Source organism: Gymnodraco acuticeps, unplaced genomic scaffold, assembly GCF_902827175.1.
Source record: "Gymnodraco acuticeps unplaced genomic scaffold, fGymAcu1.1, whole genome shotgun sequence".
Classification (NCBI taxonomy): domain Eukaryota; kingdom Metazoa; phylum Chordata; class Actinopteri; order Perciformes; family Bathydraconidae; genus Gymnodraco; species Gymnodraco acuticeps.
Window position 1 is genome coordinate 993,775 of NW_022990938.1, and position 12,836 is coordinate 1,006,610.

The 12,836-nt window shown below is 47.4% G+C and overlaps 1 protein-coding gene across 1 annotated transcript in view; it reads left to right on the forward strand.

Annotated features, from left to right (window-relative positions):
- The first annotated feature begins 235 nt into the window (after positions 1–235).
- Positions 236–12,836, forward strand: part of tmem168a (transmembrane protein 168a) — a 28,640-nt gene continuing 16,039 nt past the window's right edge. Inside the window, exons 1-3 of the mRNA XM_034234292.1 lie at positions 236–325; positions 1,278–2,243; positions 2,962–3,237. Of these exons, the coding sequence (XP_034090183.1) occupies positions 1,410–2,243; positions 2,962–3,237 (1,110 nt within the window). The 5' untranslated portion in view covers positions 236–325; positions 1,278–1,409. The remainder of the gene's footprint in view (positions 326–1,277; positions 2,244–2,961; positions 3,238–12,836) is intronic.

Sequence of the window (12,836 nt, forward strand, 5' to 3'; positions counted from 1 at the left end):
TATGTATACTGAAAAGACATGCCGCCTCTAGATTACTTTCTGATCACATGACATAAACAAAGCAGGAAACTGCAAACTACCTCATAAAAAGAAATAAGATATTACAGTTTTCCTGCACTGATTTAGTGATTCACGAAGGTAATGTTTTTTGAATTTCTCTTGCCTGATGTACAGTTACGTTTAAGGAGATGTCTATACTTCAGATGTAGTGTATACTGTACAATGTTCCTAGCCAGAAAAGCGAACACCCGAGTGTTTTGTCCCTCACGAGATGCCGTACTCTGGAATCCGGAAGCAGAGCTGCTGTCCTCTAAACAAACAACATGTAAGCAATATTTTGACGTTTAAAGCATTATTTTTAAAAGTACTCTCTGTAAAGTTTGTTCAAGGGCTTGCTGCTTGTTTTTTGAAAATCAGAGACACAGCATTAAAATGTGAAGACGCGAGTTTGCTAACCTAAAGCGAAAAGTGAGCAGGAAGGCTATGAGAGTTAGCAAACTTCTGACTGCCACATCGCCACAAACAGCAGGGCCGCTGGTCCTTTGGTGGATACTTTATAAACATTTTATATCCGCTGTTACTGCTGCTTATCATTGCATTAACCATATTAATATGATTCATAATTGCCTAGTACTGCTTGTAGTAGTCAGTTGTGTAAAGTAACTAAGTAGATTTACTGTAGTACAATTGTGAGAGACTTGTACTTTACTTGAGTATCTCTATATGTTGCTGCTTTGTACTTCTACCCCACTATGTAAAATTACATTATTTCCCTTTAAAATGTAGTGGAGTAGAAGTATAAGGTAGCATACAAGTACCTCAAAATTGTACTTGCAGTAAGTACAGTACTTGAGTTTGAACTTGTTCTGCTATGTTGTACTTCTACTCCACTACAATTCAGAGGGTGATCGTGTACTTTTACTCAAATGCATTTATTTATTACCTTTAGTTACTTTGCAACTGCAGTACTTGAGTACATGTACTTATTTACTTCACACCACTACAAATAAAATGTTTGCTGCTAACCATATTATTATTTATAAATGCCTTTTTGTAGTTGTATTCTAAACTCTAGCTAATCACACTATAAGTGGTATATCCTCCTATTAAGTTGAGATTTACAAGTTGACTATAGAAGAGGAATGAAGCTCACTGTAGCTTTTTTAGTAATTCATCTCGACATGAGTCACCAACAAATGTGACGTATACAAGTTTGGATGGCTTGTCAATTTGATACTTATGAAGTTGAGTAACACTGCTTTTGGATTTGTTCACAGGGGCTGATTTTGAAAGATGTCATCAAGAGGCTAGACTTGTTCTCTAGCCTTGCACACCCGTGCATGTCTAGAGAAGGTGACTGTTAGGAATTGACAGATTTTTAAGTTACGTTTTTTTTTTAATTAGCCAACATGGCTCGTGACGAAGACGAAGAGGAGCTGACGGTCGATGCACCCAAGGAGGTGGACATGTTTACATCGGTGCGTTGCCTGGGTTACCTGTCCAGCTTCACCCTCCTGGTGGCGGTGTGCGTTGGCATGTACGTCCGCTGGGAGGTGACAGAAGAAGTGATGATCATGGTCATCTTCATCCTGGGCCTCGTCGTCCTGGGGATAGCCAGCATCCTCCATTACTACTTTGCCATGGAGAAAGCCAGTCTCAGCTTGTTCCATTTGTGGTTTGGCTTTTTGCTCGGCCTTCTGTGTTTCTTCAACAGCACCGCCTTGGATTCAAATGTCAAGGAACTGGTCGCCAACTATCTCCTTTTAGCCAGTGTAACCATGAAGATGATATGGGCTTTAACTGAGAGGATATGCAGCTCTATCCGGTACAAACCCACCTTGCTTACATCAAGTGAGTTCCTGGAGCTCCTGGGATTTGGCATTGCCAGCACTGCTATGCTTCTACACAAGTCAGTGGCTATAATAGGCATGGTGGTGGCCCTGGGGGCTCTCATAGTGGACCTAAGGATGAAATCTCTCCTGGCTTTGCCTAACTTGGTCAGTTTTGCCTTGGTTACGTCTCTGGTGTTTTTCAAAGCTTTAGACATCACTGCCAACCCTTACGCTCTAGGCTGCTACCTGGGCAGGCAGCTGTGTGAGCCCGTGCTGGACGTGTACTTCAGCGGGCTGGGGCCCAGTGACCGCTGGAGACCGGTGCTCTCCCTGGGGAGGGTCTGGAGGAGGTTGTCCCTGCTGCCTCTCAGTGTGACTGAGCTGGCCTTCCTCGTCCTGGCTGCCCTAAAGGTACACTCAGAATTGTGGAAAAAAATGACATTTCAATGATGTGAGTCTTTAGGGCTTCTCACACTGAATCTTTTCTTACAATTGTAACCCTTACGTACGGTGGCTGGGAAGGGCAAACGAGAATTACAAAGTTTGAAACACTTTAACAGAGCTTGAGACACATTTACATTTGATAAAACAAAATTACATTAGCAAAACACTTTTGCTAAGGAAAAAACTATTTAGCATTAACAAAAACAAATTTACACTTTTACAAAGCTAGAGACAAGTTTACATTTTATAAAACAAAATTATATTTGATAAAACAAATGGAATTTAAGAAAAGTGATAAGCAGCTTAGGTACCGGTGTTTTTTCCGCCAAAACAAACTTAAGTTTGAGTCAATCACTTCATATCACTTCCGCTTTGATGGACATTCCCTTTCCGGTTTGATTCTCTAGTTTGTAAAAGTGTTACTTGTACATTTGTCTCAGTTCTTGTAAAAGTGTTTCGTATCTTGTTAATGTTATATTGTTTTGTCCTTGGTAAAAGTGTAATGTCATTTTGTTTTATAAAATGTAAATTTGTCTCAAGCTTTGTTACAGTGTTTCACACTTTGTAATTCTCGTTTGCCCTTCTCAGCCACCGTACTTATGTAGCTGTTTTCCTGAATGGTGACCCTTTTTTGTAACAAATTGCAAGGCTGTGTTTAATGGCATTTTTCTCTTGGCTTGCATAGCTTGGCGACTTGGAGCTCTGGTATTTGGTGATCCCTGGGTTCTGCCTCTTTGGTCTTTTCTGGTTAATCTGCCACATAATATTGCTGATGACACTATGGGGCTTCCACACCAAGCTGAGCGAGTGTCAGAAGGCCTGGCGGGCACAGCGATCCAGTACCCGGAGCCTCGACCAAGTCATGGCCTCCAGGGGCATCCGACACTTCTGCCTCATTTCAGAGCGGCTGGTGTTCTTCAGTATTCTGTCAACAGTCACACTGGGAGCTGTGTCCTGGCAGGTAGGAACCACAAACTACCTCAAAGCATCTAAAGATACAAAAAAGTTAGATGGATAGATAGATAGATAGAGAGATAGATACTTTATTGAATCCCAAATTGGGAAATGTTTGCGTTGCAGCAGCATAAACAACACAAGGCAATGTACATAAGAGAAATTAAGACACAAGAAATAAATAGTCCAAAAATATTTCAAATATGTTTGTGTTACTCAAGCATGAGTATAATAGTGCTTATTAGAAGCCCAGAAACCTCTACGGTGCAAATCAGAATTTTATTAAAATGTCATTGGTCACGGCGAGTGTCCTCTAATGTTCCGTCTTACAGCTATAAAACATAGAGTTCAATGACAAGGCCCCTTTAAACATTTCACACACCCATTTTTATAAAGTCTCGAGGAGGATGCTACTGGCAGTTTGTAGTCTGTAGTTGCTCCCCGAGCAGAGGCACTTCTGCTATCATGCGCAGCCAATTTAATTAGCACTTTAATATCCCTATCTACTTGCATAAAGAGCAGCAATAACTTATTTAGCCTTATTAGACGTTTACCTTGTAGGAGTCTCATGGGCCTGACTCCTAATTTGAGAAGTGCACATTGTTGATGTCAGTTATAAATGCTGTCTTCCCTCGCAAATGAGAAAGGTGGTGTTTTGTTTTGTGTGATTTTACAGATTTCTTTTGCCTTTGATGTTAAAATAAACACAAGTAAAAGCAATGTGGGTAAAATGTAATACTGTCTCAACAATAAATAGAGCCTGCTAAAACTACTTTCAAAGAGGTGTTGATTCATCTCTATGCTAATGTGTGGTACATTGGTTTTGCTGCATTCAATTGAGTTTTAAATAGAATACCCACCTAAAAACAGATTTGCCTTACATAATAATAATTATTATTATATAAACATTAGGATTGACATTGTATATGTGGCGACTTCAGGAAACAAACAAAAGTTGCTTAGAGGCTGAGGTCGGGCTTTGTTTTGACGCACTCAAAAATGAATTGCTGAGATCGAAAAAGGTAATTGTATTACAGAGTGCACTGAACATTTTTATTAAATGGGCCCTATTATTTTCATTTAATTTTTCAAGAGAGACTTGCTGCAAGTAGGTTCCACATGAAGACATAAAAACATAAAACAACAGAACAACAAAAAGGACATCGTACAGCAAAGTTACAGGGATTACAATTGACATACCTATCGACATGTACAGGTACCAACAGCATCCGATTGTATAGCATCCAACCGAGCTTTAAACACATTTAGTGGAACCAGATTGCTCAGTTTCCATTCCTTTTGCAGACTGTTCCAAGTTAGTGGAGCTGCACATCTAAAAGCTTTCTTCCCTAAGACAGTCCTAGCACTTGGCACATTTAATAAAACCACAGCATGCGATCTCAGGCAATAGCTACTTTCAGTTCGCCGTGAGATCAGGGAGCAGATGGAAGATGGTAGTTTACCTAACGTGGCTTTGTATATGAAAATGTACCTGTGAGCCTCTCCGCTCACACAGTGTTCAAATAGGGACGGAAAGAGCAGGTTGGTTTATCACAGGCGTTTATTAGCTCCAAACAAAGTATACACCGGTCTCCAACGTTGCCCGTGTGGGAACCTTCTCAGGTCCTTTGGCGACCTTCCAGGATCCCACCTACTGCAAAAACAGACCAGAACCAGGTTACGACATGCTTTTATTCCTGCACTGATTACCTGATTCCGATCAGCTGTCTGGCCTCCGGCCGAGCCACGCCCTTCTCTCCAGCAGCCGGCGCCCTAACCACACCCCTAACCACATACCTCCACCGCCCGACTCAGGCCGGGATCCCGCCAGCCGCAAGCTGACTCCCCCCCCACCTCCGCTGAGCGAGAGAGGAAATCAGCCACGACCATCCGGTTACCCGGCCTGTGGATCACCTTGAAGTTGAAAGGCTGTAACGCCAGATACCAGCGAGTGATCCGAGCGTTGGCATCCTTCATGCGGTGGAGCCACTGGAGCGGGGAATGGTCCGACCAGAGGGTGAAAGGGCGCCCCAGGAGGTAGTACGGCAGGGCGCCGACCAGTACGGTGGAAAAGGAGTGCCTCGCCATACGGTGGTATGGCGAGGCACTCCTTTTCCACCGTACTGTAGTTCACCTCGCTCTGGGCGAGCTTACGGCTAATGTACAGTACGGGGCGGTCGACCCCCTCTACTTGCTGGTACAAAACGGCCCCCACCCCACTGTTCGAGCCGTCGGTCTGCAACACAAAAGGGAGAGAGAAGTCAGGAGAATACAGAAGCGGCTTACCACAGAGGGCTTTTTTAACCCTCTCAAACGCCAGCTGACACCGCTCCGTCCACTGGACCGGATCTGAAGCACCCTTTCGGGTCAGGTCGGTCAGGGGACTGGTCAGCTCCGAAAAGGATGGGATGAACCGCCTGTAGTAGCCGGCCAGCCCCATGAACCTCCTGACCTCTTTTTTCGTCTTGGGCGCCAGACAGGCTGAAATGGCGTTTGTTTTCTCTACCTGTGGCCGTACCTGCCCGCCGCCCAAGTGGTACCCCAGATACCGTACCTCCCTCCGTCCAACCGCACACTTCTTCGGGTTGGCCGTGAGCCCCGCCGACTCGAGCACTGCCCCCACCTGCTGCACATGCTGCTCCCATGTCTCACTGTGAATGATGACATCATCCAAGTAAGCAGCAGCATATGAAGAGTGGGGACGCAGCACCCGGTCCATGAGCCGCTGGAAGGTGGCTGGAGCTCCGAACAACCCGAAAGGAAGTGTGATTAATTGGTATAAACCATATGGAGTGGAGAAGGCCGTTTTTTCCTTAGACTCTGGAGAAAGGGGAATCTGCCAATAGCCCTTGGTTAAATCCAGTGTCGTGTAAAAGCGAGCAGTGCCTAGCCGATCCAGGAGTTCGTCGACCCGGGGCATTGGATAAGCATCGAATTTGGACACCTCGTTCACCCTGCGGTAGTCCACACAGAACCGGATTGACCCGTCGGACTTACGTACCAGCACGACGGGGCAACATCAGACAATTTTCCTCTTGTGTTCAGGCAGCCGATAGGGCCGTGAACGAATGGGCACGCCCGGGGCGTTTCTATGCGGTGGTGTATGAGAGAGGTGCGCCCTGGCAGCGGAGAGAACACGTCGGCAAACTGCCTTTGCAACGAAGCAACGTCTGCTCTCTGGCCCGGTGAGAGATTGTCGCCACAACAGACCGGGGCTAATTTGTTGCTTTTAATGACCTCTGGTCCCAACTCATCTCTCTCAATCACCGTGGTGGCCAGAGAAACAGACGCCACCTCCCTCCATGCTTTCAGGAGGTTAAGGTGTTAAATCTGTGTTGCTCCCCCCCTGTCAGAACGCACCACCTCATAATCTACGTCCCCCACTCGTCGTGTGACCACGAAGGGTCCTTGCCACTTGGCGAGTAGTTTAGAGCTAGAGGATGGGAGTAATACAAGCACTTTATCTCCCGGTGAAAATTGTCTCAGTTTCGACCCTCTGTTGTACAGGCGCTGCTGACGTTCCTGGGCCTGGAGCAAATTCTCCCGTGATATCTGCCCCAGTGAGTGGAGTTTTGCTTGCAGGTCCATAACGTACTCTATTTCGTTTTTACTGGTGCTTGGACCCTCCTCCCAGTTTTCCTTAACTAGGACCAAAACACCCCGGGGCTTCCTACCAAATAACAGCTCAAAGGGAGAAAATCCCGTGGAGGACTGGGGCACCTCCCGCACTGCAAACAACAGAGGATCTAGCCATTTATCCCAATTACGACTATCTTCGTGAACAAACTTACGAACCATGTTCTTTAGTGTTTTGTTAAACCGTTCCACCAGGCCGTCGGTCTGCGGATGGTAAACACTAGTCCGTATTGAATGGACGCCCAGTAGTTCATACAGCTCGCGTAGTGTGCGTGACATAAACTGTGTGCCCTGGTCAGTCAGGATCTCTTTCGGGATCCCGACTCGGGAGATAATGTGAAACAGTGCCTGCGCGACGCTCTTTGCAGAGATATTACACAGCGGCACTGCTTCGGGATATCACGTTGCATAATCCACTAGGACTAGTACAAAGCGATATACCCGTGCACTCCGGTCTAATGGCCCGATGAGGTCCATACCAACTCTCTCAAAAGGCACCTCAATCAATGGTAACGGGCGCAAAGGCGCTCTGGGGATGACCGGCGGGTTAACCAGCTGACATTCACGGCAAGATGCACACCAACGCTTCACATCTGCGCGAATGCCCGACCAATAAAATCGGGCCATTATCCGGTGTAGTGATTTGTCGTACCCTAGGTGACCTGACATGGGGTTATAATGAGCCGCCTGGTAAACCATTTCCCGACGGCTTTTTGGCACCAACAACTGGGTATTTATTAGGGATGCACGATATTGGTTTTTTGAAACCCATACCGATAACTTCCTGCTTCTCAAGACCGATACCAAAAAAAAATGTACGCCACTAATTATTTTAACGCATGTGCATTTTTTTTCCTCGGCCGCCCCGTAGTTTCAGAGCGCATCGAGTTTAAAATACCATCTACAAGCTGATGCTGACAGCCCCGCTCCTGCCGCCCGCTTGTGGCAGACCACACTTCCACGCTCACCGGCAGGCACCGACTGGCCATCTGGAGGACCGGGAGGGTGTGTGTATGTGTGGCCCGAGCGAGCGAGAGACCTTACGTGCATTGTTGTTGTTAGCATCTGGTGCTAGCTAGCTGTGCTAACGGATATAAGGAGCTGTTTAAATGAAAACAGAGGAGCGATATTTCGCCACAACTGCGCCGAGCACTTGACTTTATGCAGGAAGCCAGACAGTGGGACATTGTACGAAAAGTCAGCACACTCAGCACGGATAGTGCGCAACATGATTGCAGCGTCCAGGCAGCTCCGGTTCGAGCATATGCCTTGAGTTGCACATAGCTCCAACGCCCATACCACCGACGACATGTTTGTTTACTGTCCTGGCTTCACGGCCGCACACCATTTACGTCACAGCCAGGCATGAGTTAGGGAGCACTGGATTTGTGAAGAACTCCCCTCTTCCTAAACCACTAATACCACAGTACTGCCAAAACGGGAGGAGCCGAGTGAAAAACAAGCGCCCCTCATCCCAATCCACCCACACCGCGGTATTTTTTTCTTTTTTTTACCCTAAAAATATATTGTATATTATCGGGGCTATTAATACTGGTATCGGGTTTATCGGGATGACGTCATAATTCCTAATATCGGACCGATAATTATCGGGCCGATAATTATCGTGCATCCCTAGTATTTATCTCTCCTGTCTGTGCAGTGGCGGCGCCAGAGTATTTTTGTTGGGTAGTTTATGGTAGGGCTAACCCATACAGTGGTAGGGCTCGAGTCAGTATTTGTAATGTAATTACATACACGCTATATCGCACCCCTTGACACTGAAACGCCACGCGTGAGGCTTTTATTAGTCTCCTTTTATCAGCTAAATTACATCGAGAGCAACAGGTGTGAATTAAACAATACAATAGCCTATTCTGCTAATTCCACGTTGTTACAACATGCTACGCAGCGGCAGAAACAAGAAAAGTTGGCATATAGAATTGACACGGAGAGGGAGAGAGTGAGGGAGAGAGACAGAGAGAGAGACACAGGTAAACAGAGAGAGACAGACACAGCACACAACAGATGGCCTGTGTGCTGTGTCTCTATTGTCATACAAAACACTTTTTCAAATGACCCATTATTACAAAAATATATTCAAAACTCACGATTGACGTTCTCAAAGCAGCACGATCCGCCGGTTGTTGTGGTTGGAAGCGAAAATGTCAATGACACGCTGCTGGACATCCAGTGCCTTACTCCTCTGCTTATTGATAGCCAGCAGGCCCAGGTTGCTGTTCCGTGCATCACCACTGCTGTTTCTTAAATAATTTTTGATGCGACGGAGACAGGAGAAGCTGCGTTCGCAGCCAGCAGAGGTCACAGGCAGAGTCAGGGAAATGCATATTAGTCTGTGTAAATCCGTAAAGGCATCCTTGTAGGGTCGCATTAAAGCCAGAAATTCCGCTGTGTCCTTCAGTTCATGTCCCTGTTGTTTCTTTCTTTCCAGTAGGCGCTTAACCTGGTGTAGCTCTGGGGTCAGGTTCTCTTCCGTCACTCCATAGAACTTGGCCATGGGTTGCAGACATTTTTTGTCTAAGAAGGATGCATGTTTGGGGCTGAGTGCCGACACTCCGGATAGGACACCACCGGCCTCGGTTGAGAAACGTCTTCTCATTTCAACCACAAGTCTGTCGATTACTGGGTAGAAACACTCTGTGCACAGCGCATCTAGGGATGTAACTGGTGTGCGTTCGATTTGGGCTTCCACAACAAACTCCTGTAGATGTCGAGGAGGCTGTGCCTGTCTCCTTTCGGGTGTCTCATTGTGACTTACATTGGCTTTGGTGCACAGGTCGCTTGCTCTGTCCCGAATTTCCCTCCATGACTCCTCTGCGCGTCTGCCTGTCAGTGTCGCTATGACCGAATCAGCCAAGTCCATTGCGGAGGACAGCTCAAGGCTGGGAGATTGGAGCTGGTCAGACATTAATTTTGTGACACGGAAAATATCCTCGAAAAGCGTAAGAAGCAAGACAAACTGCTCATCAATTAGTCCACTCACTGCTCTGGCCTCCGTTTTCCTCCGCGCATTGGGCTGAGACATGATCTCTGTAAATGTTGCCTTTACTGCAGGCAGTGATTTGCGGATAGCCACCAGCGCTGTATATTGACATGACCAGCGTGTTTCCGATAGGTTCTTAAGTTCAACTGGTTGTGAAGTTGGCTCCATTTCTCTCTGTTTCTTTATGAAAATATCATGGGCGACTGAGTTGGCGAAGAAGTTGTACAGCATTTGTACAGTTTCAAAAAAGTAGGCTGCTGCTTCAACATTGCGGACCACATCAACCAACACAAGGTTTAATCTGTGTGCATGGCAGCGGATATACAAAGCATTTGGCACCTCCTTTTTAAACTTCTGCTGTACTCCGTTCTTGCATCCCGACATGACAGCAGCCCCATCGTAACACTGTCCAACACACATGTGTGGGTCGATGTTGCATTGGCTGAGCGTCTGTTTGATGGTACTGAGGAGCGAGTCGGCGTCCAGGCCCTCTGTGCGTCTGAAGTGCAGGAATTCTTCACGCACTTGTTCTCCTTTTAGATAACGTACAACGATGGACAGTTGCTCGCTTTTACTGACATCTTTGGTTTCGTCAACCATTAGGGCGAAACATTCAGCTTCCCTAATTTCTGCACTTATTTCACTTCGGACCATATCTGCCATTATCTGGAAAATCTCGTTTTGGATGTCTTGATGTGTGTATTTAGCATTTTGAGGATTGTCGTTCAGTTTCATTGCTACAGTCACGTTAAATTCACCAATTAAGTGTAGTAGCTCTCGGAAGTTTCCCCTATTAACCGAGTTCTCCTCACCCTCCTGCTCCCGGTGACCTCGCTGTGCAATGCCTTGACATGCAGTATAACGTAAGGCCATCACCACGGCCTTCATGTACTCACGGTTTTCTTTCACAAGTTTTAAATGACCTGCATCAATCATGTTTCCCAGTCTTGAGCCATCTTTCGTTGTCTGTTTAAATTCAGCCCATGCCTCCATGGCAAACCTGTGTGCTGCACTCCCGTTGTGTTTTTTGAAAGCTCCTGTTGCATTTTTCCAGTTTTTAAATCCATTGGTAAAGTCAGGCTCGGAATGGAATTGCTTCCCGGCACCCAAAAAATGACGACAGGCAAAGCAAAACACTGAGTCAGTTTCAACTGAATATTCGACCCAGCTGTATGTGTCAAACCAGGCCCCATTAAAAGACCGTTGCTGGCTTCCAATCTGTCTTGACGGATAATTTTTTCTAATTGGACGTTTTGGTCCATCTCCGGGTCCTTGGCTAATGTCGCTAGCAGCCTCAGTTCCTTGGCTGATGTCGCTCACGTTAGCGGCTTCCTGCTCCACATTTTCCTCATCTTCGCCACCTCTGGCCTCTCCAATCCCATCGGGTCCCCGCTGGCTGGCATCCTCTTCAGGTGGGTCGTGTGACTGGCACCTGTTCGACTTGTTCGACCTCAATGCGAGGGCGTTTAAGAAGAAATCTATCCATCTGATCCGAAATATACAATGAAGCATAGAAGTTCTGCTGTCTGTCTGCAATTTTCTCGGCGCGAGTTTGGGGACTTTTCACTGTGAACGTGACGTAGGCCTATCAGTAATGCATTACGCAGCAACGTTTTGTTGCTCTGATTGGCTGTAGGTCTATTCAAATTGCATTCGGAGGCATTTTGATCTGACCGCGGCCGCGCTGATATTATAACCATTATAACGCAAGAGAATTTTCACACCTTTAGTGTATAAAACTCCCCTACTACTTAGACTATTCCTTGCACCCCTCTAGCATAAGCCCGAATGGTCTCAACCATATTGCGTCAGTAACGTGCACTTGTTGTTACAGCAGGATCAGTTTGTGTGTTGTGGATACGACCGGTAGATTTTCGCAATCCGTGTTCTCAACATGCTTACTTTAACATAATTTTTCATGGTCGGGCTAAGCCATTTCTTGGTATGGCTATAGCCTACCCCAGCCATACCCTGGCGCCGCCACTGTGTCTGTGTGTCACGGCTTACACGATACAGCCTGTCCCTAACCACCGTAAAGTGTGGGTGAGTGAGTGCTGCGTTTGGGTGTAGCTGGGAGCCATCAATACTCACCACCTGGCCGAAGGCGTGCTGAAGGGTCTCGTCCCTCGATTGTTCGAGGGGGAAATCCTCCACGGGAAACAGAGGAACCAGAAAAACCAGAGGGACCTCCGCGGCCCCCTCCGTATCAGTTTCCCCCTCGACGTCGTCAGCCGCCTCCGACTCTCCACTAAACACAGCACGCAACTCACATTTCCCTGCCGTCCGTGAACGCACCCCATAGCCCCCGCTAGCTTAGCAAACCCCGGCCAATTCGTTCCCAAAATCACGGGGTGCGTAAGGCGAGTGATAACTCCAGCCCTGACTCTATGCTTTTTCCCCTTTATAAGACATTTCCAGCGTCACCTCCGGGTACTGGTGAATATCCCCATGCACACACCTCACCTTCACCCACGATGCTTCAATCACTGCCCCAGGCCGAACCAAGCGCTGATGGATCATCGTCTGATTACAGCCCGTGTCCATCAGAGCCTGGTGTGTACCCCCCTGTATACATATCGGTATACGGTACGTCCCTTCCAAATCGGGGGAGGCAACTGGCGGTCCCGCAACCCGAACCAGTCGAAGATGGCAGGCTGGCGATTAACTGCTCCAGTGCCACCTGCCCGACGACTTCCTCAGCGGAGCGTACCCCCGGCTGGAGTCAGCGGCTCGCTGCATCCAGGAGCCGCTGCGCGTAGGAGAAGGGCCGGTCAGCGTCCTCGAAGGGGATGGCCCGGAACCGGCGGCAATGTCCCTCTGGCATGCTGCCAAGCCGGTCTAGGATGGCCTTCCTCAGATGCCGAGAGGCTGCTGGCAGGCTGTGGGCGGCTAGCTGCGCACCCCCAGATAGCAGAGGCAATAGCCGCGCTGCCCACTCCTCCTCCGGCCACTCGCACGCCGCCGCTGTG